Raw genomic sequence first — 26160 nt, 5'->3', positions numbered from 1 at the left:
TACCAATTCGTATTTTGATACGCTCTAATAAAATATTATGATCGACGGTATCGAAAGCAGCGCTAAGATCGAGGAGCAGCAACATAGATGACGCATCAGAGTCCATCGTTAGCAATAGATCATTAGTCAGTTTTGCGAGGGCTGTCTCAGTCGAGTGATTTGCCCTGAAACCGGATTGAAAGGTTTCACATAGATTGTTAAACGCTAAGTGCTCATTTAGCTGCTCTGCAACAATTTTTTCGAGGATTTTCGAAATAAAGGGAAGGTGAGACACCGGTCGGTAGTTTACCATGAGGTCTGGATCGAGGTTAGGTCTTTTAAGGAGAGGATGAATAACCGCTTTTTTGAATGCAACGGGAACAGTGCCCGAGGAAAGTGATAAGTTTATAATATTTAGCACTGATGGACCTAATAATACAAAAAGCTCCTTGATAAGTTTCCCAGGAAGTGGGTCAAGTAAACATGTTGTTTGTTTTATTCCATTTACACGTTGTAACAATCCTTCTAATGTTATTTCATCAAAACGAGAGAAACTATTTTGGATATTTGCAGTATCCGCCGTATATACAATCGTATCTGTGTTACTATAACCCCGTTGTAGCTGGGACGCATTGTCTTTAATCTCCTTTCTAATAAGTTAAATTTTCTTATTAAAGAACTTCATAAAGTCATCTGCCGAATGGGTGGAGCTACTGGAAGGAGTCCCTTGTTGGGTTAGCGATGCTACTGTACTAAACAAAAATTTTGGATCGTTTTTATTAATGCGGATGAGATTTGAGTAATAATTAGTTTTAGCTAAGGTAAGCATGCGTTTATAAGTTATTAAACTATCACTCCATGCTTGATGGTGCACCTCAAGTTTAGTCGTGCGCCATTTGCGTTCCAGCTTTCTACATAATAATTTCTGAGCTCTAGTTTCTTCAGTAAACCATGGCGTACGCCTTTTTGGAGCCTTTTTTAACTTCAGCGGTGCTATACTATCAATGGTTTCGCGCAGGGCGTTGTTAAAGTTGTTAGTGAGGTTATCAATAGAGCCCACATACTTTGGGAACGGTGCCATTACCGAGGGCAGTAGGTCCGCAAGAGTCGTCGTTGTGGCAGCATTAATGTTGCGGCTGCTATAGCAGTTATTATTATTATTAGCTTGCCGAACATGAGTCTGAACTTCGAATTTTATAAGGTAATGATCGGACATTACTTTAGTATACGGGAGTATCATAACTTTGGAGACGGTGATACCTCTGACAAGAACTAGGTCTATCGTATTACCGCTGCGATGCGTCGGTTCATTTATTATTTGTGTAAGACCACAGCTATCAATTATAGTCTGGAGCGCCACGCACGGTGGGTCCAATGGGGTATTCATATGGATATTAAAGTCCCCCATTATAATTATATTATCGGCGTGCGTCACTAGATCAGCAACAAACTCTGAGAATTCACTAATAAAGTCCGAATAGGGCCCTGGGGGGCGGTAGATAACGGCCAGGCACAGAGGCAGAGGTGTGGCAGACTTCATAGAAAGCACCTCAAACGATTTATATTTATTATTTAAGTTAGGACTAAAGTTAAAGTTTTCGTTGTATATTAGTGCGACACCCCCTCCCCTTTTGAGGTGACGGGCAATATGCGCATTCGTATAGTTAGGAGGGGATGCCTCATTTATCGCAAAAAAGTCGTCTGGTTTAAGCCAGGTTTCGCTAAGACCGATGACGTTAAGGTTGTTGTCTCTAATGACCTCATTGACTAATAACGTTTTGGGAGACAAAGATCTGATGTTTAGAAAGCCCATATTATAGGTAGTGGGCTGTTTTAAGGAGTTGTTGATAAAATTATCCGTAGTAGCAATATTAATAATGTTGCGTTTATTATGCGCAGTGTACTTAAAATAATTACGACCATATCTAGGAATTGATATGACGGGAATTTTCAGATTGTCTACTTGGCGCTGCGATAAACTGAACGCATCATAATTTGCCACCTCAGTAGAACGCATGTCTAACTCTGACGAAGTCATAGACACAGTAGAAAAAACATTTTGTGAGTTGTGTATTATTCTACGAAAATTGCTATGTGTACAGGGATCATCCAGCCTGGCGCTGGCTAGTTCTAACTTAACTGACTCCATACCCAGGCTAGCAGGCTCTGTAATTGCCTGTGACCGGGCTTGCTCTAGTGAAGTTAGTCAAATGTGGCTCATGCATGCCTAATGGTCAATCAGCTGACAACAAAGGAAACGGACAAGAAGCTGCTGCGTCATCAGTGCAGCTGGTGGCCAACTTTCCGCAATGAAAAGTGGTGTATGTTGATGTCGACAAAATCTACACAGGGTGATGGGTCAAATGTAGAGAATAATTTCGCTACACCTAGTGTGAGTGTGACAATCATGGGTACTTCAATTTTGACTTTAACAAGCATTCTAATTTCTAGCAGGAACAACAACACACCTGTCATCATCATAAAGTTCACAAACAAAAACAAAAAAGTGGCTGTGTTGAGGCAGTGAGTCAAACTGAAGAGAACAAATGTCTACATCAATGACCATCCCACAAAACGCAACGCTGACATCGCCAAGAAGGAACTAAGCCTGAGCGGACATACGACAAGTCAAATAATCGAATGATAAATAAAAATTAACTCAATAGCTGTGCCAGCCTCTTCAAATCGCCATGCACATACGTGTTTACGTGCTTCAAAGAGCATTCACTATGTTCATGTTTGTGCCATAGCATCAGTGTGGGAATGTGTGTGTGAATAAATGAATATGACGTGTATGAATATGTAAAGCGCTTTGTGTATCATTCCAGGTATAGTAAAGCGCTGTATAAATAAAGAACATTTACCAATTAAAGTGCTTTAACAAAACAGTCATCATTGTTTTATACACAAGCTGTCAGTATATCTGTGATGTAGTAATATACATTCATAATTACATGTAATATTTACATATGTTGTTCATTGCAAGCATACGATGGTACATTAAATAGAAAGGAAGGTATTACAGTATACCAGTTCTAATAAAATAGAGCAGTACTAATAATTTATAATCGTTACTAAACTGCTTCTGAAAAACATTGGTACTTTATTTAAATACATTTTATGGACACGAATTTAAACAAATTACCATGGGTGGATCTACACAAACATCGACTGTAACGATACCAAGTACAAGACTTGTATATAGTCAATACTATAAGGATTACATCAACATTTTTTATTTTCACCAAACCTTTTTAAAGTCAGGAGATACGTCCCGGGACACAGGAGAACTTTTTTTTGTCCTGTCCAGCTACTCAGGCAAATCATATTGTTGATGTAAAGTACAGGCCAAAAGTTTGGACACACCTTCTTATTCAATGTGTTTTCTTTATTTTCATGACTATTTACATTGTAGATTGTCACTGAAGGCATCAAAACTATGAATGAACACGTGGAGTTATGTACTTAACAAAAAAGGAGAAATAACTGAAAACATGTTTTGTACTTTAGTTTCTTCAAAATAGCCACCCTTTGCTCTGATTACTGCTTTGCACTTACTTGGCATTCTCTCGATGAGCTTCAAGCACACCTGTGAAGTGAAAACAATTTCAGGTGACTACCTTTTGGCCTGTACTGTAGATGTCCATATTTTCTGTACATATTTACTTTACAAGAGAAGAGTGAGAGATACTTCTCTTGTTACCTTATTAGTATTTGACTTTATCAAATGGATTTATATTAATGTTTGGCGCAGCCGGACCGAAGCAGGAGGGGACATAAAGCGGAAAAAAGGAAGACGGAGGAGGAAATTGCGGGTACAAGAGGGGGATAAGACAGAAAGACAACAACAACAACAACAACAGAACAGCATCAGCAAATAGGATATGTACGAATATGATACGAAAAGTGATAGCAAAGAAGCAGTTAGTGAAGTAAATATTAATAACACAGAAATGACAACGAAAATTATTACACTACAAATGGAACAATACAAATACCAATAGAAATTGCACTACTGATAATGAATAATAACAATAATTACTTGTAATATCAACAATACAATTGTTTTAAATGCAACAATACATATATGTAACGATAACTTGTATTACAAAATAAATCACATGAATGGAGGGGAAGCGAGACTGAATGAACCTTGTAGATTGTTATAACATAATATAGGTTAATCTTTGTCAGTGTGCCGTGTGTTACCCAGTTTCCCCTAGGAGAACAACGTTAATATATGTTTGATAAAACGTAATTATATGCATGAGTGTATGTATGCATATGTGCTTGTATATGTACAGTATGTGTATATGTTTGTTTGTACAGTGAATGTGCGTGTGAATGTACAGTATGTACCGTGAGTGTGTATGTATGTACTGTATTTGTGTATGTATATAGATACCTATGTATGTGGGTACGTACCAATGGGTGCGCGTATGTAATGTATGTGTATGAATAATTGTGTATATGTGAGTGAATTTGTATGTACAATATATTTGTCTGCCACTCAGAGAGTCCAACCCAAAACAGCAGGTGCTGTGCCCAGGGAACAAGGGACCACCGGCCCCACTAAGCCAGGCCGGCCAGTGACAGGAACCCCAGAGCCCACTGGACACAGGAGAACTTAAATTATGACCAATGTATGACCGTGTAACTACTTGGTATTGGATTGATATCCAAATGTGTAGTATCCCCCATAACGTATGTTAAGTATGCAAACAACAGAAGAGTAAGGGATTGCTCCATTTTAACAGAAGTGCAGCTAAAACACGTTAAAACAGAAAGTAAACATATTGACAGTAAATGTTTAGAAAAATATATATTTTGGTACCGGTAGTAGTACCAAAATATTGATGTCGGGACAACCCTAATGGAAAGTTGTTCCATCACCCCCATGTTATGTTTGTTTGATTTAAAGCAGTGGTCCCCAACCACCGGTCCAGAGACCGGTACCGGTCTGTGACGTATTTGCTATCGGGCCGCAGAGAAACATGAAATAATTTATAGATGACTGCATTTCCTCTGGCTTAACTTTCGCCTGTCCCACTAAACACACCAATAAGCCTGTATGTTTATAGATGTACAATAAAACTCCTCATAGGAAGTTGCCATTTGCTATATTTGTTATAACTTTGAGTTTTAGGTTGAGTTGAGTTTGAGTTTATTTAGACCATGCATGCATACAACATGATATATCATGCATGTTTGTGATGAGGTGGCGACTTGTCCAGGGTGTACACCGCCTTCCGCACAATTGTAGCTGAGATAGGCGCCAGCGCCCCCCGCGACCCCAAAAAAGTGAATAAGCGGTAGGAAATGGATGGAAGGATGGATAGTGAAGTAAGTTACTAATTACTTTTGGTGAGATAAGTAAGATTATCTAAAAAATGAATGGATAGATGAAATAAATTCAGAATGTTTATCATGGTTCTTCTTTGTACTTTGTAAACACTTTAAGTTTGAAGAGTTTCTTGAAGTGGATCATATTAGTACATTGCTTGATTTCTTTGCTTAATCCATTCCATCATTTAATTCCACATACTGATATATTGAAGGTCTTGAGTGTTGTACGTGCGTACAAATGTTTTAAATTACATTTTTCTCTAAGATTATATTTCTCCTCTTTTGTTGAGAAGAATTGTTGTATATTCTTGGCTGGCCGATTTTAGTTTACTTGGTGCATCATTTTAGATGTTTGCAAATTCACTTTGTCATGGAATTTCAGTATTTTAATATGTGACATGATACAATGCACATTAATGAACATATAAAATATAAATGTGACAGATTGTAGCCAAAGGCTGATTTCCATCTGCATCTCATTGCAAAGAAACAAGCCCAAGGCTCCCACTAATTCAGTGTTACAGTGAGTCGTATATTTCATGCACTTATTTTTGCTGTATTTATCTGGCACAAGTGGGAAGCCTGTCCCTGAAAATAATGCCTACATTAAACCGGTCCGTAGTACAAAAAAGGTTAGGGACCACTGATATACAGCACTTTATAGCCCTTTATATTGTGTTCAAAGTGTACACATTTTTACAAAAATATGGACTTTCGTCAAGGCTGGAAACCATTACTAATGTTAACATTGTTTCCTATGGAAAAAAAATGCTGCAATATACAAACTTTTCTATATACGATCCTTGTTCAAGAACCAATTTGAGGTTCCACATCAGACAAATGCGTAATGACTAGGGGTGTAACGGTACGTGTATTTGTATTGAACAGTTTTGGTACGGGGGTTTCAGTTTGGTTCGGAGGTGTACCGAACGAGTTTCCACACAGACATATTAGGTAGCGCACCATAATTTGTGCAAACAATGCAGAGCGAGGCACAACACACGGCAGGCTAGCAGCAACTGGGCTAAGACAACATGCAAAAGCCAGAGCTGGAAGACCCTCCTGCCTCGTTAACATCTCCCCTTTGGGAACACTTCGGCTTCGCGGTGCGATACAACAATGGAGGACGGAGGTTTGCCAACATTGTTCAGCAGCAGTAGGGTATGCTTCTGCCAACACGTCAAACATGCTAAACCCTTTGAAGCGGAACCATCCCCAAGTCAAACCCGGGGATGGTTCAAACACCGCATTCAAGCAGCCTCTCCTCGGCCAGCAAGGCAGGGCCAAAACAATAACAAATGTTTTTATAGCAGCACATTTAAGACCATCCACCCATCCATTGTCTACCGCTTGTCCCGTTCGGGGTTGCTGTATTGCATTAAAACTAGATTTTTACCCACTTCTATGGTGGAAGAAGAATGAGCCCACATATCCTCTTACTGGCAAGTTAGCCAGGCTAACCAGGCTAGTTGACTTAAAACTGTTTAATGTTGCACTTTTTATATGTAGAAGAAAAGTTTTGTCATTTTATTTCATCTGAGCAACAACTGGGGGCAGTTTAATGTTGATTAACGTGGACCCCGACTTAAACAAGTTGAAAAACCTATTGAGGTGTTACCATTTAGTGGTCAATTGTACGGAATATGTACTGTACTGTGCAATTTACTAATAAAAGTCTCAATCAATCAATCAAAAAAAGCACTTTATACAGTACGTAGAAAGGTTTTGTTAAGAAACCATTCTGAGCCTTATCTTATTTAGTTTTTATTTTATATATGTTGACCACATTAACCCTGTCAATGGACCCTGTGTGTATATGTATGTTATACCATTGTTTACAAATTTGGTAAATAAATAACCAAAAAATAAGTATTTTGTTGTTTTCTTACCGTACCGAAAATGAACCGAACCGTGACCTCTAAACCGAGGTACGTATCGAACCGAAATTTTTGTGTACCGTTACACCTCTAGCAATGACTTACAGCTAATTAGTTGCAAAATCCAGCGTGTGCCCTTGCAAAGACGTTCAGTTTTATAGCGGTCATGTTTTTCAAACTCTCACTCAGATTTTTCACGTATGTGCCTGTGAGTCCCCTCAAGGCGTGTGCCAATAGTGTAGTGATTGAGCCGAACACGCAACAGTTACAAATTAATTGTAATTGAGCTGTGTGAGACATGTCAACTTTTGCATTTTCACCTTTTTGTGTGCAGCGGTTCAGGAGAGATAGTGTACGCAAACGAATAAATCATCATTACGATCCATCTATTCTCTCTCCCGTCCCCATCACTCCCTCCTCCAGACAACACAAAAGGGACAATGCCATCTTTCCTCCCCGACATTGGAGCACAGGCATCAAACATGGGACAATTTCTGGGAGGGGATCACAGAACTGATTGCCTTCATGGCTACAGGGGATCATCTTCTCCTCTGAGGATACACACAAACACACAGAAGTTTACACACACACACACACCTCCTGTTCCTGCTGTAATTCTCAATCCTCTGCCACAGTGCCAACCCGAGGCCCTTGATCTGCCACTTCCTGTAATTCTCTGCAGGAGAAGAGGGTTGCAGCCAAATATCCTGGCAGTCCAGCCAAACAAACACACACACACATACGTGTTTGCATGACACACACACACACACGCACACACGCGCGCACACACACACACACACACACACACACACACACACACACACACACACACACGCACAGTTCCAGCCAGTAGCAGCTCAACTTAAAAAAAGGACCCCAAGGAGATGTGTGCACGGGCCAATTTGTCACTGGCTAAACTTTGCCAGACTCCAAGTAAAAACAAATTCCCAACACCAACAGCATGAAAAAAGTAACTCCATTACAGTCCATTTGTGTGCAGCTTTGCTATCAGATGAGCACGCGAAGAATAGACTGAAGACTCCCGACCTTGCCACGACTCGGATAAGATTTTGTCTGATCCACATCAGTCAAGCTCCGGATACAGTGCGTTCCCGTCTGTTCGGTTTCAAAGCCACCCGTTTCGGCTGGCGGGGAACCCTGCGACAAGATCAAGCGAGAATCGAGAGAAGGGATGAATGTTGAGCATCACGCCACGAGCGCTTCCTTACTTCCATGCTGCTGAGTTTACCCTCTCTGGAGCTCAGCCAGCATGACGTAATCCCCCCCATTAAGAGTGTTCACTATTTCCTGCATCAACACTGACAGTTTGTGAGCGTGTTGCCATCTGACGAAGTATTCACCCAGGCAGCCTTTTAGAGGCGGTAGAATACCGAATAAGATACATTTTTATCGCGGTACTATACTAATAATAAACCGGTATACCGTACAACTTTACTTTAGAGATATGAATATATCGTTTGTCGAGCCTCTGGATTGATCTGTACTTCGTAAGGACCGGTCAATGTCCGGTTCGAAAGTCATGAAACGGTTGATTGGAGCTCTGCTACAAATAATGGCCGCTTTAATCTTGCAAGACTTTTGTGATGATGTATCGATAGTACAGTTCTTGTTTGCGACTGACAGCAACAAAGCAACATGTCAGACAGCACCGAAAGAGTTTAAAAATAATGCACCTCCTAATATTAATATAAAGTGTGGTAAACGTTCCAATTTTTTTATTAAAAAGAATGGTCCGTTGGATAAAAGTATGGCCTTTTGTAACGTTTGGAAAGCAGCGGCTGCACGACTAAATCTGAGCACCCACCTGTTGTGACGGCATGAAGAGACTGAACCGGGCGATGTGGTTGCTAAGGATGCTACTGCTAGCAGAGCTACCATCTGGTAGGAAAAGAACACTGATATGAAAGACTTCCGGCCCCAACTTAGCGAGGTAATCACATCTACTACACTGTTCATTGTACTAAAGATAAAGACCGAGCTGCACAATGACCACAGAATGGCACGATGAAAAGTATTTGAGCTTCTACACTAAAGCTGCTGTTTAGTTTAAATGGTAGCACCTAATTGTATCTTGCACTTGTGTTACTGTGCTGTTCTAACACCTCTACATGATGCACTTCGGCAAAAAAAATCACATTCCTTAGTATTTTAAGTATTTTCATCACGTATTATTATGACTGGACGATGAGACTATAGTTACACACTGAGAGCAAGCAGGTATGCTAATAGCTAAATTAACCGTTAAGTTAGCATTAAACAATGCCAAAAAATAAGTGCGTAAAACAGTTAAAGACGTATCGCTGGAACCACATTGCAGCAGAGAGTAAGCAGATTGGTCCATATATTGGTGGTGTTGATATCAGGTATCAAAATATGATCGACACTGGAGTGATTAGATTGATGTGATTTTTCATGACAGTGTGGACTTTGTTCATTATGTTCTTTGGCTTTTTATTGTTTAATTTCCAGCACTCTTATCTTCTGTTTCACTTTCCGTTTGTCTCCTTTTCTCACCTGTTCTACAGTCTGAATGCTGGCTTCCTCACCTAACCCTGACTGGCAATCAGGGCACACCTGTTCCTGGTTACCAGCCTTGATTACTGTAACGTTTATTTTCGAGTCTCCCCATATCCAGCATTAAAAGTTTACAGTTGGTACAACATGTGGCTGCTGTATTTTTGACCAGTGCAAGAAAATGGCTCCCGGTACACTTAGGGTGCAATTTTAAGGTTGTATTGCTTATGTACAAAACACTAAACCCATGTAATGTACTACAATTTTTTTGTTTTTTAGTAGATAATTTAATATCATTCTTATCACTGAAAATTTAATGTACAATTATACAACACACATGCAGAGAACTCAGAAAACGTTTCCCATTTGGCAATTCTATCCAGTAGCCACACCCCCTCAGGTAATATACACAGCTGTTCTGTTTACAATCAGTCACACAAAAATATAGGTTCTTGCTGGCTACTAATAAGTACTCTAGAGCGACAACTGGTTTGGAACTAACAGTGTTCGTATTTTAATCATCCAAATATGTTTAGTAGCAAAACTAAAAAGCTGTCAACGCAGGCGACAACAAGTAAGCTAGCTAGATGATGCTAACTATGCTAACTCGCGAGCTTGTTTCCATGCTCCTAATAGTCCCCCGGTTCCGCAACCGGGCAACAAAATCATACTTTTTTTCGTATTTAATAATAAACATAAAAAAACTGAAATCATATTTTGACATAAAAAATGTATGTTTAAGAACGCGGAGTTCCGCAGTTTCACGGACATTTCACATGCTTGTTTTTAGAACAGTTGATCTGTCACTTTTCTACTTTGTCCCCCCTCTCCTGCCTGTAAAGGACACCAGGAGATCATGGATCATTTCTGGAGAGGTACCAGTCTGGTTGAGGTGTGAACTGTCCTGACTGGACTCTTCCACGCACAACTGTGGGCTGACCTGGCTGAGACCGGAAGAAGACTCCCCTCGGACTATCTGCTTGCTTCCTAATGAACTGGACTCCCAAATTATCTATTCACTTAACAATTAATTAATTATACCCACTTGTGAAGTGAAGTTAAGTGAATTATATTTATATAATGCTTTTCTCTAGTGACTCTAAGCGTTTTACATAGTGACATCCATTGCAGCCAATCACCCTGGAAAGGGGCGTCCCTACATCTGCAGACCTTTCTAAAGGTTTTTTCTTTTTATTCAGTTGGAGTTTTTCCTTGTGGGTTTTTTAGGGGATGTCATTTTTTGTGAATCCCTTTGAGTCGCCTGTGACTAAGGGCTACACAGATACATTTTGATTAATTGACATTAAATACTTTTTTTACCTGCCATCTATGCATTCTGGGTCAAAACCAATACAACCTTGACACGTTCCTAGCTATGCTACATTGGAACGACCCATTAGGGCTTTGAGGGGAAAAAACTAATTAATTAAAAATGAGTAGTAAATATTAGTTTTTACTTTTGTTTAGTACTTGTGTACTAATTACTTTGTTACTTTGTTTAATTAGAGAATAAGGAAATAGTTTTGACATTGTGTTGATATTGATAAACAGTCAATAGCGCTCACCATACATACATTTATTTACAGTTAATACATGTGGTCGGTATTGGCCGATCTCACTCATGGATGATTGGTATCAGAATCGGCATCATGAAACCCTGATTGGAACGTCCTGAGTAAGACCAGGTGATGCCCATTAAAGCATCACCTTCATTGTATAAAACAAAGCTCAGGCCCAAACTAACAGTGAATCTGTATTTATTTTGTTTGTTATGTACTTTTCAGACCTTTAAGAATGTGAACATGTTTACATAATTGTAAAAATGTTTGAAACATCACCATGTTGTTATTTTTTTCTTTTATTACTCGTTTGATTTGGATTTATGTTTCTTCTTTTTTTAATTTACGTTTCTGAAATAAACATTTACAATACAAAAAAATACAATACTGTACAGTGATATCAATTAATATTTGTTGTACACATCTTTATATGACTTTATATCGGATTGATACAAGATCTAGCGTGCCGGGCCATTTAGACTACTGGTATAAAGGATCCTCACCTTAAGGGAACGCCCACCAGGGTATTTTTAGGAGTCAACACGTCCCCCATTTCTGCCAGTAGGTTCTTTTTCCTCACCTCTTCATTGCAGGTGAACAAGTCCGAGTCACAGCCATGGCTGCCAGCAGGTGGGTGCGAGGCATGGCCAAGCCGACAGCTCTTCGTCACGCTAACGAGCTGGCGCAGGTTGTAGGACAGGCAGGAGAACACACGGAGGACCTGTAAAAAGCAGCCTGACAGTGGCGAGCTAGCGGGCTTCCTGGGAGGCTGTACGACTCCCCGCGGCGACGTGGATTTGCAAGCTGCTTTCCCGGTTTGTGACTCCGGTCGCTGGTACTTTTGCTAACTTATAAATACTCATCAAAACTGTTATTCATCTGTGCATATTCTTACAGTGCTTAACCCATGAAGGGAGGAAGCTGGAGCCTATTCCAGCTAAAAAAAAATCAACCTGTACTTCATCATTCATAAAATGCAAACATGAGTGTGTCGGTTCACCTACACACATAATGACATGGCAAACTAGTGAACAATACACTTCATTTGTACTAAGCCCCCTTGTTGTGTTGCACATTGGTCTGTCATATCACATACATGAAGCTAACATGAGTTGGTCCTTTCACGCATTCACATTGTCAAGACCTGTCTATCCTTCAAGAAACACAAATAATGCAAAAATCGGTATGTACATTCAAACCTGACTGTCACATTTACCATGTCTTCCCTTTTACATGTCATGTAAACATTGGTCTGTCCATTCCCATACACCCATGAAGCAAACTTACAATGAGTGGACATAAATTACATAATACATACTAAGGGTGTGGGAAAAAATCGATTTGAATACAAATCGCGATACTCCCATTGTGCAATTCAGAATCAATTCTCTTTTTTTTTTTTTTTTTTTTTAATCAATCCAACCAAACATCCATCAATCCATCCATCCATCCATCTTCTTCCGCTTATCCGAGGTCGGGTCGCGGAGGCAGCAGCCTAAGCAGGGAAGCCCAGACTTCCCTCTCCCCAGCCACTTCGTCCAGCTCTTCCCGGGGGATCCCGAGGCGTTCCCAGGCCAGCCGGGAGACGTAGTCTTCCCAACGTGTCCTGGGTCTTCCCCGTGGCCTCCTACCGGTTGGATGTGCCCTAACTACCTCCTTCGGGAAGCGTTTGGGTGGCATCCTGACCAGATGCTCGTACCAACTCATCTGGCTCCTCTCGATGTGGAGGAGCACCGGCTTTACTTTGAGTTCCTCCCGGATGACAGACCTTCTCATCCTATCTCTAAGGGAGAGCCCCGCCACTTGGCGGATGAAACTCATTTCGGCCGCTTGTACCCGTGATCTTATCCTTTCGGTCATGACCCAAAGCTCATGACCATAGGTGAGGATGAGAACGTAGATCGACCGGTAAATTGAGAGCTTTGCCTTCCGGCTCAGCTCCTTCTTCACCACAACGGATCGGTACAACGTCCGCATTACTGAAAACGCCGCACCGATCCGCCAGTCGAACTCACGATCCACTCTTCCCCCACTCGTGACCCATAGGTACTTGAACTCCTCCACTTGGGGCAGGGTCTCCTCCCCAACCCGGAGATGGCACTCCACCTTTTTACGGGAGAGAACAATGGACTCGGACTTGGAAGTGCTGATTCTCATTCCGGTCGCTTCACACTCGGCTGCGAACTGATCCAGTGAGAGCTGAAGATCCTGGCCAGATGAAGCCATCAGGACCACATCATCTGCAAAAAGCAGGGACCTAATCCCACGGCCACCAAACCGGAACCCCTCAACGCCTTGACTGCGCCTAGAAATTCTGTCCATAAAAGTTACGAACAGAATCGGTGACAAAGGGCAGCCTCGGCGGAGTCCAACCCTCACTAGGAACGTGTCCAACTTACTGCCGGCAATGCGGACCAAGCTCTGGCACTGATCGTACAGGGAGCAGACCGCCACAATTAGACAGTCCGACACCCCATACTCTCTGAGCACTCCCCACAGGACTTCCCGAGGGACACGGTCGAATGCCTTCTACAAGTCCACAACGCACATGTAGACTGGTTGGGCAAACTCCCATGCACCCTCAAGTACCCTGCCAAAAGTATAGAACTGGTCCCCATTTCCACGACCAGGACGAAAACCACACTGTTCCTCCTGAATCCGAGGTCCGACTATTCGGCGTAGCCTCCTCTCCAGTACACCTGAATAAACCTTACCGGGGAGGCTGAGGAGTGTGATCCCACAATAGTTGGAACACACCCACCGGTCCCCCTTCTTAAAGAGAGGGACCACTACCCCGGTCTGCCAATCCAGACGTACCACCCCCGATGTCTACGCGATGCTGCAGAGTCCAACAAAACAATACACAGCAATACCATAACAATGTAATCCAATTCCGAAACCAAACCTGACCCAGCAACACTCAGAACTGCAATAAACAGAGCAATTGAGAGGAGACACAAACACGACATAGAACAAACAAAAAGTAGAGAAACAAAAATGAATATTATCAACAACAGTATCAATATTAGTTATAATTTCAGCATAGCAGTGATTAAAAATCCCTCATTGACATTATCATTAGACATTTAAAAAAAAGAAAAAATAAGAACAATAGTGTCACAGTGGCTGACACTTGCATCGCATCTCATATAAGCTTGACAACACACTGTGTCCAATATATTTACAAAGATAAAATAAGTCATATTTTTGGTTCGTTTAATAGTTAAAACAAATTTACATTATTGCAATCAGTTGATAAAACATTGTCCTTTACAATTATAAAAGCTTTTTAAAAAAAATCTACTACTCTGCTAGCAGACTGGGGTAGATCCTGCTGAAATCCTATGTATTGAATGAATACAGAATTGTTTTGAATAGGAAAAATATCTTTTTTGAATCGAGAATCGCGTTGAATCGAAAAAAATCGATATATGATCGAATCGCGACCCCAAGAATCGATATTGAGTCGAATCGTGGGACACCCAAAGATTCGCAGCCCTAATACATACACATATGTCAAATGGTAAAATACCTGTGTGTCCTTTCTCATACACACACTACAATGTGGCTCAAAAGTAACGAGACACATTACACATGTCTCCTAAAATAAAGCAAACTTATGTAAGTCTACTCACATACACAATGTATGTCATGAAGTCATGCGTCAGTCTATTCACATACATAAAGCAAATATTGGTTGTTCCATTCATATACATATTGCAAATATAATTTGTACGGTTTGTAGTCCACAAGATTTTTAAGTTTCAATAGTTTTGAATGTAAGAAAAATGTATTTGTGTAACCACTATATCCTCCCTCATGAATGGCCCTTATTGCTTTCTCCTGCAGGGTGATGAGTGGATATAGTGTGCTTATGTAATTATTGCCCCAAACTTCTGCACAGTAGTACAAGGTAACGGCTGTCATATCTCTGCATGACAATGTTTTAACCTTCTCTACCAACTTATTAATATAATGTTTTATTCAGCCTGTTAAACATTGCAGACTATCAATTAGAACAGGTTATAAAAGAGTATACCGCAGCGAGGGTAATATTGTGTAGTCAACTGTAATTAGTCGATGTGGGCAGAAGAGGCCAGTGGCAGGCATGCATGCAGTATTAAAGGCCTACTGAAATGAGATTTTATTTAAACGGGGATAGCAGGTCCATTATATGTTTCATACTTGATCATTTCGCGATATTGCCATATTTTTGCTGAAAGGATTTAGTAGAGAACATCAACGACAAAGTTCGCAACTTTTGGTCGCTAATAAAAAAGCCTTGCCTTTACCGGAAGTAGCAGACGATGACGTCACCGTGTGAGGGCTCCTCACATCCTCACATTTTTTATAATGTGAGCCTCCAACAGCAAGAGCTATTCGGACCGAGAAAGCGACAATTTCCCCATTAATTTGAGCGAGGATGAAAGATTCGTGGATGAGGAAGTATGTGACGTATGTAACAAGGCGGGCTTGTTTTATTTCTCTGTGAGAAGGAGACGAGAAGGATTGAGAAACTCCAGTAATGTAATGCACGCAGCTAAAAGCAACTGTGGGAGAACATATAATCGAATATTACGATATAGTAATTTTTTATATCGCACAGAGACAAACTTTGATATATCGTTTATATAGATATATCGCCCAGCCCTAGTGTGATTGGTTTGAGAAAAGGCTTGATATGTATTGAAGAAAATCTCAGATAAAAGTGACATTAGAGATCCTCTCTACCGTCTTTGTTTCTGCTGAGCTTGTATTCCATCTTACTAAATGAGTTTGAGTAACAATCAGTAAACAATTAACTGTCATTCAAACATGGACGTGCAGCTTCTCCTCACTACAAGCAGCAATGCACGCTCAGCGTTCGCTCCATAATGTCGTCTCACGTCGACTGAAGGTAAAATGTCTCATCTTGTGCAGGGAAAGACTTCCCATGGCTTTGGATCTGAGATTTCCATAAGGTCTCTTTTCTCTGTGTAGTTCTGCTAGTTATTTTCCAGCCTATGGCTCAGCAGGAACTAAATGCTATTACACATATCACCAAACTACGGAACGGGCTCAGGGTAAAAAACAATCATCGTTAAAGGAATTTATAGTTAACGTGTTATTATCGCGTTAACTTTGACAGCCCTAGTTGTAACATGTTTTATTACATGCAAACATATAATAGATCAGACTCATAGTACACATGTAAACATTCATCAGTTCAATTCGCCTACATAATGTCAATATATGTCTGTCCATTCATAAGCATCATGCAAACATATGTCTTTCCATTCATATACATAATACATACACCATTGTCCATTGTCCATTGTCATACACACATAATGCAAATACTTGTTGGTCCTTTCACATACACAAAATGCAAACAGCTGTCCGCACTTTCACATACACAGATATAAACATTTGCCTGTCCATTCACATGCACACACGTAATACAAAAATGTCCGTCCCTTCACATACACACATAATGCAAACAACTGTCAGCCTATTTAATTACACATTCATCAGTACATTCACATACAGAATGCAGATATATATCTTGTCCATTCATATACGTCATACATACATTTCTTTCCATTTGCATACTCATTTCCTGTCCTTTTACATACACAAACAATAAAAAGCTACATCTGTATCTTCAAATATACATGTAAACCAAAAATATGTCAGTCAACTAACAATTTATAATGCAAATACTGTATCGGTCTGTCTATTCCTATAGATAATCCACTCATAATGCAAAAACATCTGACCAAAGGTGAACAAAAGAAGGGAGGAGAAACGTGGAGATGAGAACAAGGAGAGCGAATGAAAAAGATATCAAGGTCCTGACCTTCGTAACCTCACAGTAGGCTACGGCAAAGCAAACAAGGCGTTCAAAACTCCACAAAACTCCCGCCAGTACGCCAGCAGTGCAGTGAGGGGGTTGACTTACCCAATGTCGTCTTCTCATGAGCATCTGCAAGCAACAACATGGCGATGGCTACTTAAAGGATACAATCTGAGCGCTCCCCTCTGAGTGCCGATGGCCAGTATCTTCTGCACAGGGTCAAAGGCCATGGATGACGGCTGATATGGAAAACCATGACGGACAGTCTGGTGGAAATAAGAATTATGCTTTAGGGAATCATTTCAGAATGTTTTTTTTTATTTTATTTTATATCACTTGAGATTTTTCTTCAATATTTAGGGTGATTTTATAATCACATCCCTATTTTGAGACTTCTCCTCTCTCTCTCTCACTCCTCTCATTTTTATCTCTCTGTCACTGCCTCCCACATGAAGTCGTGATTACGCCAAAGTCTGAAGATACAGCAAACTCCACCAACATGGAGGGTTCTGCAAAGATGCATCCCACAGCGAGCCTTTACCCGTTGCTCCCCAGCATCGATCGGTAAATAGGTCGTGCAAATGTCACTTTATGACATCAGTCATATGGCAGTGGGCTGTATTTGTTTGCTCAACGGCAGAAGAGTAAATGATGTTATGTAAGCGGCACCCGGCGCAGCAGAGACACCTGCCTACCTCAGAGCCAGGCAATCGAGTGGATTACTCTCAGTGGCCACCACATTAGGTATACAATTGAATGACGTCAATCACAACTGCATCATACAGAGAGGTGTTTGCACCTTTCATTCAGATACAAAATGACGGCTGCTCTGCTCCACTTACCTGCACATGTCAGCATTTGTTTGAGCAAACATGACAATAATCACATTTATCTTCCTCGATGCCATCCTGAGCAAAGACTCTCAATGTTTGGGGCACATTTTGCAATGGATTACATACCAACCTAAATTCCCTTTATTCTATTTGTATTTTTTGTCCCTTCCAGCTACTCAGGCAAATCCTATTGTTGATGTCAATGCCCATAGTTTGTCTACAAATGTGGGATACTTCTGTTGTTGTCTCGAAAAAAGAAAACGGAAGAGTAAATTGTGGAGATAACATAAGACAGAGAGACAACAAACACAACAATAACAATAAAACCACAACAGAACAGCATCAGCAAATAGAATATCTATAAGTATGATATGAAAAGTGATAGCAAAGAAGCAGTTAGTGAAGTCAATATTAATAACATAGACATGACAATGAACATTATTAAACTACAAATGGAGCACAACAAATACCAATAGAAAAGGCACTGTTCATAATGAACAATAACAACCTCTATTATCAACAATATAATATTTTAACGCAAAAATACATACATGTAATAACTTGAAATACAAAAGGAAGCAGATAAATGGAGGGGAAGAAAGAGAAGCAAACTGTAAGAACCTTGTAGATGGTTATAGTAACAGTAGGTTAAACTTTGTCGGTGCGTCGTGTGTTACCCAGTTTCCCCTAGGGCAGTGGCCGGCAACCTGCAGCTCTTTGACCACTCTGGTTTGGCTCAGCTGTGTACTTACCGACCTTCCTGAATTTACCGGGAGATTTCTGACCTCAGTGACTTTCCCTAAAATTGCCGGGGGTATGCATACTACGATTTTCACTCGGACAGCAACATCGAGGGTGGGCCGTGATGGCAATACCCATAACATCTTCAAATACATGTAATTGTGTCAGCTGTTACACAACACTATGTGCGTGCCGGCCGGTCATGTATTGTTTGAAACCTCTATTAAAATCCTTGCGATTGCAAGGCATACTTGTTCAACAGCCATACAGGTTACACTGAGGGTTGTGATATAAACAACTTTAACACTCTTACTGATATGCCCCACACTGTGAACCCACACTAAACAAGTTTGACAAACACATTTTGGGAGAACATCCGCACTGTAACACATTATAAACGCAACATAACAAATACCCAGAATCCCATGCAACCCTAACTCTTCCAGGCTACATTACACCCTGCTGGCACCAAACCCCGCCCCCCTCAACCGACGCAGGAGGGGGTAGCCCCCCCAACCTCACCGTCGCACACATACAAAACACACACATATTGGTATTTTTAAGTGAACTTGAAACTACTACTACTGTTTTTGTATTTTTGTACCATACTTATTCGGTCCTTTTTAGGGGCGATACAACTTTTTTTACTTGCGATACAATATCAATATTGGAGCCTTGACTGTTGGTCAACACCAATATTGATCCGATATAATATTAGCACAAATCATACAAACTTTTATAGTTATGTAATTTGGAATGTTATAAAAGAATTGATCGAGTGAAATGATCAATGGTAGAAATTAAAAACACTAACCTATTTATTATGAACCATCTGAAATATAATATATTGTTTTTAAGTTGAAGTGGAGTGTTTTTTGGGGGTTTTTTTGGCCAGTCCCTAGTGGTCACAATAATTAATCAATGTAACCTCATGACGCAGTAAGACGAATTATGCAGACACATTTGTTACTGGATATTTTCGAATAAACTTCTGCCTTTGAGACTTTGTATGTGTAAATAATTTGCAACTATAATTATTTGGTACTTCTTATTTTGACAAATGTGCTGTTTTACACTGCAATGTTGTTCAATTAATAACTATTATGTATGTCTAGCTTGTGTGCTATTGCGTGCTTAGCTGTTGAGCAGCTGCGAGCTCCTAGTAGCCTATAACTTTCTATGTTTACATTTTGTAAATGACTGGACTAAAATACAAGAAAACCCTAACCATGTGTTTATTGGAGGACATTTAGTTGTTAACTGGCTGCCCAGCTTTGCACAAGTAAGCAGCACTGCTTGTATCGGAGCTCCAATATTTTTAATGCAAGCCCATAAAATGTAATACTTTTTTTGATGCTATCAGACAAATATCTGATAATAAGATCAGATGAGGAACAGGAACTAATCCTTTTATATGCGCACCCATGATGTAAATGTCCGTCCACTCACATTCACTTCAAATGAAAACTATCGATGTTTGAGACACAATTAAAATGTGACACTTTTTTCTGTCCATTCACATATACATCTGTCTAAACCAGGGGTGTCAAATGTACAGCCCGAGGGCCAGATTAGGCCCGCGAACAGGTTTCATCTGTTAGCTAAGTATAAAAATGTACCTGAAATTTTTGAATGAAAGAAACAGCTGTTCTAAATGTGTCCACTGGATGTCGCAACAGCAATTATTTGTGTCATTATAGATCAGGGGTAGGAAACCTATAGATCTCGAGCCAGATGTGGCTCTTTTGATGACTGCATCTGGCTCTCAGATGAGTCTTAACACGATAGGTAATGAATAATTCCGCTGGTAATCACAGTGTTAAAATCAAAGTTCAAAATATAGAACATTCTCATGGATTTTAATCCTTCCATCCGTTTTTCTACCGCACCTGTTCAAGTAGTCGCATTAATGGTAAGACATATTTTATTTATTGGTTAGCTTCAGAATAACAATGTTATTAAAAAGAATAAGAGACTTGTTATACACTAAAAAATGTCGGTCCTACTTAAAAATGCACTTATTTAGTTGGATTCAGTTTTTAAAAAAATATTATATGGCTCTCATGAAATACATTTTAAAATATTTGGCTTTCAGGGCTCTCTCCGCCAAAAAGGTTCCCGACCCCTGTTGTAGATGATGCAACCTATATACAAAATGAACAACATGATGTCAGTACATCAGTCGAGTAAAATGCCCATCCATCCATTTTCTACCGCTTGTCCCTTTCAGAGCTGCGGGGGTGCTGGAGCCTCTCTCAGCTGCATTCAGGCGGAAGGCGGAGTGAACCCTGGAAAAGTCGCCAGCCTATCACAGGGCCAACACAGATAGACAGACGACCTCCTTGCTTGGCACTCATCATCAAGGGTTGGAATTGGAGGTTAAATCACCAAAAATTATTCCCGGGCACGGCCACCGCTGCAACTGTCCACTGCTCCCCTCACCTCCCAGGGGGTGATCTAGGGCAGTGGTTCTCAACCTTTTTTCAGTGATGTACCCCCTGTGAACATGTTTTTAATCCAAGTACCCCCTAATCAGAGAAAAGCATTTTTGGTTGAATAAAAGAGATGAAGTAAAATACAGCACTATGTCATCAGTTTCCGATTTATTAAATTGTATAACAGTGCAAAATAGTGTTCATTTGTAGTGATCTTTCTTGAACTATTTGGAAAAATATATATAAAAATAACTAAAAACTTGTTGAAAAATAAACAAGTGATTCGATTATAAATAAAGATTTCTACACAAAGAAGTAATCATCAACTTAAAGTGCCCTCTTTGGGGATTGTAATAGAGATCCATCTGGATTCATGAACTTAATTCTAAACATTTCTTCACAAAAAAAGAAATCTTTAACATCAATATTTATGGAACATGTCCACAAAAAAATCTAGCTGTCAACACTGAATATTGCATTGTTATATTTTTTCAGAGTTTATGAACTTACATAATTTGTTAAAGTATTATTCAATAAATATATTTGTAAAGGATTTTTAAAATGTTGCTGTTTTTAGAATATTTTTAAAAAATCTCACGTACCCCTTGGCATACCTTCAAGCACCCCCAGGGGTACGCGTACCCCCATTTGAGAACCACTGATCTAGGGTGATGGCTCAAATGCAGAGAATAATTTTGCCACACCTAGTGTGTGTGACAATCTTTGGTACTTTAACTTTAACTTAACTTCACATTCAAACTATCCATCCATCCATTTTCTACGGCTTGTCCCGTTCCGGGTTGCGGGGGTGTTGGAGCCTATCTCAGCTGCATTCGGGCGGAAGGCGGGGTGAATAAATAAAATACTGTAATTTGATTTTAATATAATTTTTGTATCTTGATAAGATTGAAAATGAACACCAATGAGTTGACGGATGAACATGATCACATAATTCATTCAGAAAATACAAATAGATAGATAGACAGACAGACGAGACGGATAAGACAGATAGATAGATAGATAGATAGATAGATAGATAGATAGATAGATAGATAGATAGATAGATAGATAGATGGATAGATGGATAGATGGATAGACGGATAGACGGATAGACGGATAGACAGATAGACAGATAGACAGATAGACAGATAGACAGATGGATAGATAGATGGATAGATAGATAGTACTTTATTGATTTCATCAGGAGAGTTCCTTCAGGAAAATTAACGAATAACAACAAATAAAGATAGAATATTATTAACCACAACATGTAAGTGTAAAAAAAAAAAACATCAACATTATGATTTGTACATTTTTAGAATGTGCTTGTTATATTTCTACACAATGAATAAAAATCTGTAGTAGTCTTTATTTTTAATTTATTGTGCTGTGATTTTACCAGTCCTGCCTACTTGGGAGTAAATTTTTCTCCATGTGGTCCCCCATCTAAAAGGAGTTTGACACCCTTGGTCTAAACTATCAATGATTGGTACACAATGATTACTGTAACTGTTATTTTCGGGCCGCCCTCTGTCTAGCATTAAAAGATAACAGTTGGTACAAAATTCGGCTGCTAGACTTTTGACAAGAACAAGAAAGTTTGATCATATCAGACCTACACTGACTCACCTGCGATGGATTCCTGTGCACTTGAGATACGACTTTAAGATTTTACTACTTACGGATAAAATACTAAATGGTCTAGTTCTTGGGATGCAACTCAGTATTCTTCTTCCTCCAAACACGACGAGTTGAGTTTATACCAAAATGGATACATGGATGATACAGCAGAGGATTGGGAGAATGTCATGTGGTCAGATGAAACCAAAATAGAACTTTCTGGTATAAACTCAACTTATCGTGTTTGGAGGAAGAAGAATACTGAGTTGCATCCCAAGAACACCACACCTACTGTGAAGCATGGGGGTGGAAACATCATGCTTTGGGGCTGTTTTTCTGCTAAGGGGACAAGACGATTGATCCATGTTAAGGAAAGAATGAATGGGACCATGTATCGTGAATTTTGAGCCAAAACCTCCTTCCATCAGTGAGAGCTTTGAATGGTTGACCATATACTTATTTTGCACCATAAATGACGTCATCGCCTGCGACTTTCGGTAAAGGCAGGGCTTTTCTGTTAGCGACCAAAAGTTGTGAACTTTATCGTCGATGTTCTCTATTAAATCCTTTCAGCAAAAATATGGCAATATCGCGAAATGATCCAGTATGACACATAGAATGGACCTGCTATCCCCGTTTAAATAAGAAAATCTAATTTCAGTAGGCCTTTAATGTTGTTCCACAGATGTAGCTTGGTGACCTAAAGGCCTACTGAAATGAGATTTTCTTATTTAAACGGGGATAGCAGGTCCGTTCTATGTGTCATACTTGATAATTTCGCGATATTGCCATATTTTTGCTGAAATGATTTAGTAGAGAACATCCACGATAAAGTTCGCAACTGGAGAAAAGCCCTGCCTCTACCGGAAGTCGCAGAAGATGACGTCACATGTTTATGGCTCCTCATATAGTCACATTAATTTTAATGGGAACCTCCAACAAAAACAGCTATTTGGACCGAGAAAACGACAATTTCCCCATTATTTTGAGCGAGGATGAAAGATTCGTGTTTGAGGATATTGATAGCGACAGACTTTGAAGAAAAAAAAACGCGATTGCAATTGCGTTGCATTGAGACGGATTCATGTGTTTTTAGAGACATTTACTAGGATAATTCTGCGAAATCCCTTATCTTTCTATTGTGTTGCTAGTGTTTTAGTGAGTTTAGCATTATAATATACAGCAGTGGTTCTCAACCTTTTTTCAGTGATGTACCCCCTGTGAACATTTTTTTAATTCAAGTACCCCCTAATCAGGGCAAAACATTTTTGGTTGCAAAAAATAGATAAAGTAAAATACAGCACTATGTCATCAGTTTCTGATTTATTAAATTGTATAATAGTGCAAAATATTGCTTATTTGTAGTGGTCTTTCTTGAACTATTTGGAAACAAAGATATAAAACAACTAAAAACCTGTTGTAAAATAAACAAGTGATTCAATTATAAATAAAGATGTCTACACATAGAAGTAATCATCAACTTAAAGTGCCCTCTTTGGGGATTGTAATAGAGATCTATTTGAATTCATGAACTTAAATCTTTAATTAATTTCTTCACAAAAAAATAAATCTTTATAATTACTATTCATGGAACATGTCCATAAAAAATCTAGCTATCAACACTGAATATTGCATTGTTGTTGTTTTTTTCCACAGTTTATGAACTTACATCCATATTTTGTTGAAGTACAAACGTATTATTCAATAAATATATTTATAAAGGATTTTTGAATTGTTATTTTTAGAATATTTAAAAAAAATCTCAAGTACCCCTTGGCATACCTTCAAGTACCCCCAGGGGTACGCGTACCCCCATTTGAAAACCACTGATATACAGTATATATATACAGTATATAACAGTATATATTCCACCATAAATTCTTTAAAACTCCTACAATGTGAATTACTGGATTTTTTTTTCACATTGTCCCTCACAGTTGAAGTGTACCTATGATAAAAAAAATTACAAACCTCGGTCATCATTTTAAATGGGAGAACTTGCACAATCGGTGGCTGACTAAATACTTTTTTGCCCCACTGTAAGTAAACTTGGATTAATTGCTGTGATCGACACGCAAAATGTGCATTTGGCATCCTGCTACTTCAAGTGACGGTTTGAGATGTTTTCAATCCTTTTTGTAGCCGTCGGAATATATGAATCGTCAACATGTGGGATAAATTCCTGTTGATATATATATATTTTTTTTTTTCAGAATGCATCTGCTACTGTAAGAACACAACACGGTAACCAGAGTCAACATTTCCTGACCAAACACTACGGGAGACAAGAGATGAAGCAGCAACAGAGAGCGCGGGGTGCATGCTGCATTATTAACCCCATCCACATTGTTGTTATTGGAGGTCTGGAGTAGGGGGGCCAATCTCCCTTTTTTTGCACTCACTTCAGTCCCGGTCCCCAAATGCATCTAATTGCGGAGGTGATGGAGGGGAATGAGGTGGAGGAAGACGGGACAACGTGTACACTGAAAGCCCCATTCGGATAATCCAAAGCAAAGCAGATTATGCAAGAGGGGATCAGCGTGGCCCATCCCCTCTGACATGACAGTTGATGCCAAAGCAAAATGTAGTATTGCAATATGGCTGAAGTTAGTGCGCCTTCAACATGCGTGCAGTGTTTACATGGGAGGAGGTCAGCAGCTCCCACGTTAGAAGGCGAACCAACCCTACCTTGCACAGCTGGAAGTGCTCCGACAGGAGGCTCTCCTGGACCAGGTGGTTGTCCTGCGGGCCCACTTGCACCGACGGGGTGGAGGAGGAGGAGAAGGTGGAGGAGGAAGAGGAGGACGCCTCCTTCAAGCCGTCCAGCACCTTCCTGATGTTGAACTTCTTCATGTTGTCAGGTTGAGTCCACTTTCTCGAGAGAAAAAAAATTAAAAATAAAGAAGAATCTTCACATTTCAGTGCGTGTTTGCGTCTCCATGCTGGCGAGGCTTGAGCCACACGCAGCGGGTTACGTGTCGGCGGCGTGGGCTAGGAGGCGACATAAACAGAGAAGGGGGAGGTTCGGGGGGGGGGGGGGGAGGAAGAAGATTGTGCTGCGTCGCTGCGGCGATGTGCTCGGACTGAGGGCCCCCACTGCGTCTCCGTGGCTCGGCTCGTCCTCCTCCCCTCTCTTAGTCTCCTCTCCTCGCCGCTGCTGCCTCCCTCGTCGCTCATACGAGGCGGAAACGCGGCGGCGCTGCTTTTGCGCATGCGCGTCACGTAGCCACCCCCACCCCCCTTGTATGCATCTCCCCTGCGTTGCGCTTGTGCTCCACCGCACCTGCTCATGCTCATAATGCCGATGTCGCCTCGTCCTGGGGGGGGGTGGTAGCCGACAGGTGGACCGGTACTGCCATAGCAGCTTAAGGTCACCAAGCTCCATCTGTGGAACAACAT

The 26160-nt window shown here is 40.2% G+C and overlaps 1 protein-coding gene across 6 annotated transcripts in view; it reads right to left on the bottom strand.

Moving 5' to 3' along the window:
• The window catches only part of stxbp5a (syntaxin binding protein 5a (tomosyn)), a 285142-nt gene extending 259200 nt beyond the window's left edge, over nt 1-25942 (bottom strand). For all 6 annotated transcript variants that reach the window (XM_061900584.1, XM_061900583.1, XM_061900587.1 and 3 more), the window contains exons 1-2: nt 25450-25942; nt 17301-17398 (exon numbers count right to left, since the gene is read on the bottom strand). In XM_061900584.1, the coding sequence (XP_061756568.1) occupies nt 17301-17398; nt 25450-25614 (263 nt within the window). In that variant the 5' untranslated portion in view covers nt 25615-25942. The remainder of the gene's footprint in view (nt 1-17300; nt 17399-25449) is intronic.
• Between the last annotated feature and the right edge of the window lie 218 nt (nt 25943-26160).

This window comes from Nerophis ophidion, linkage group LG05 (genome assembly GCF_033978795.1).
Source record: "Nerophis ophidion isolate RoL-2023_Sa linkage group LG05, RoL_Noph_v1.0, whole genome shotgun sequence".
NCBI lineage: Eukaryota > Metazoa > Chordata > Actinopteri > Syngnathiformes > Syngnathidae > Nerophis > Nerophis ophidion.
The sequence above is the reverse complement of the archived record's forward strand: the minus strand, read 5'-3'. Positions and strand labels throughout refer to the sequence as shown.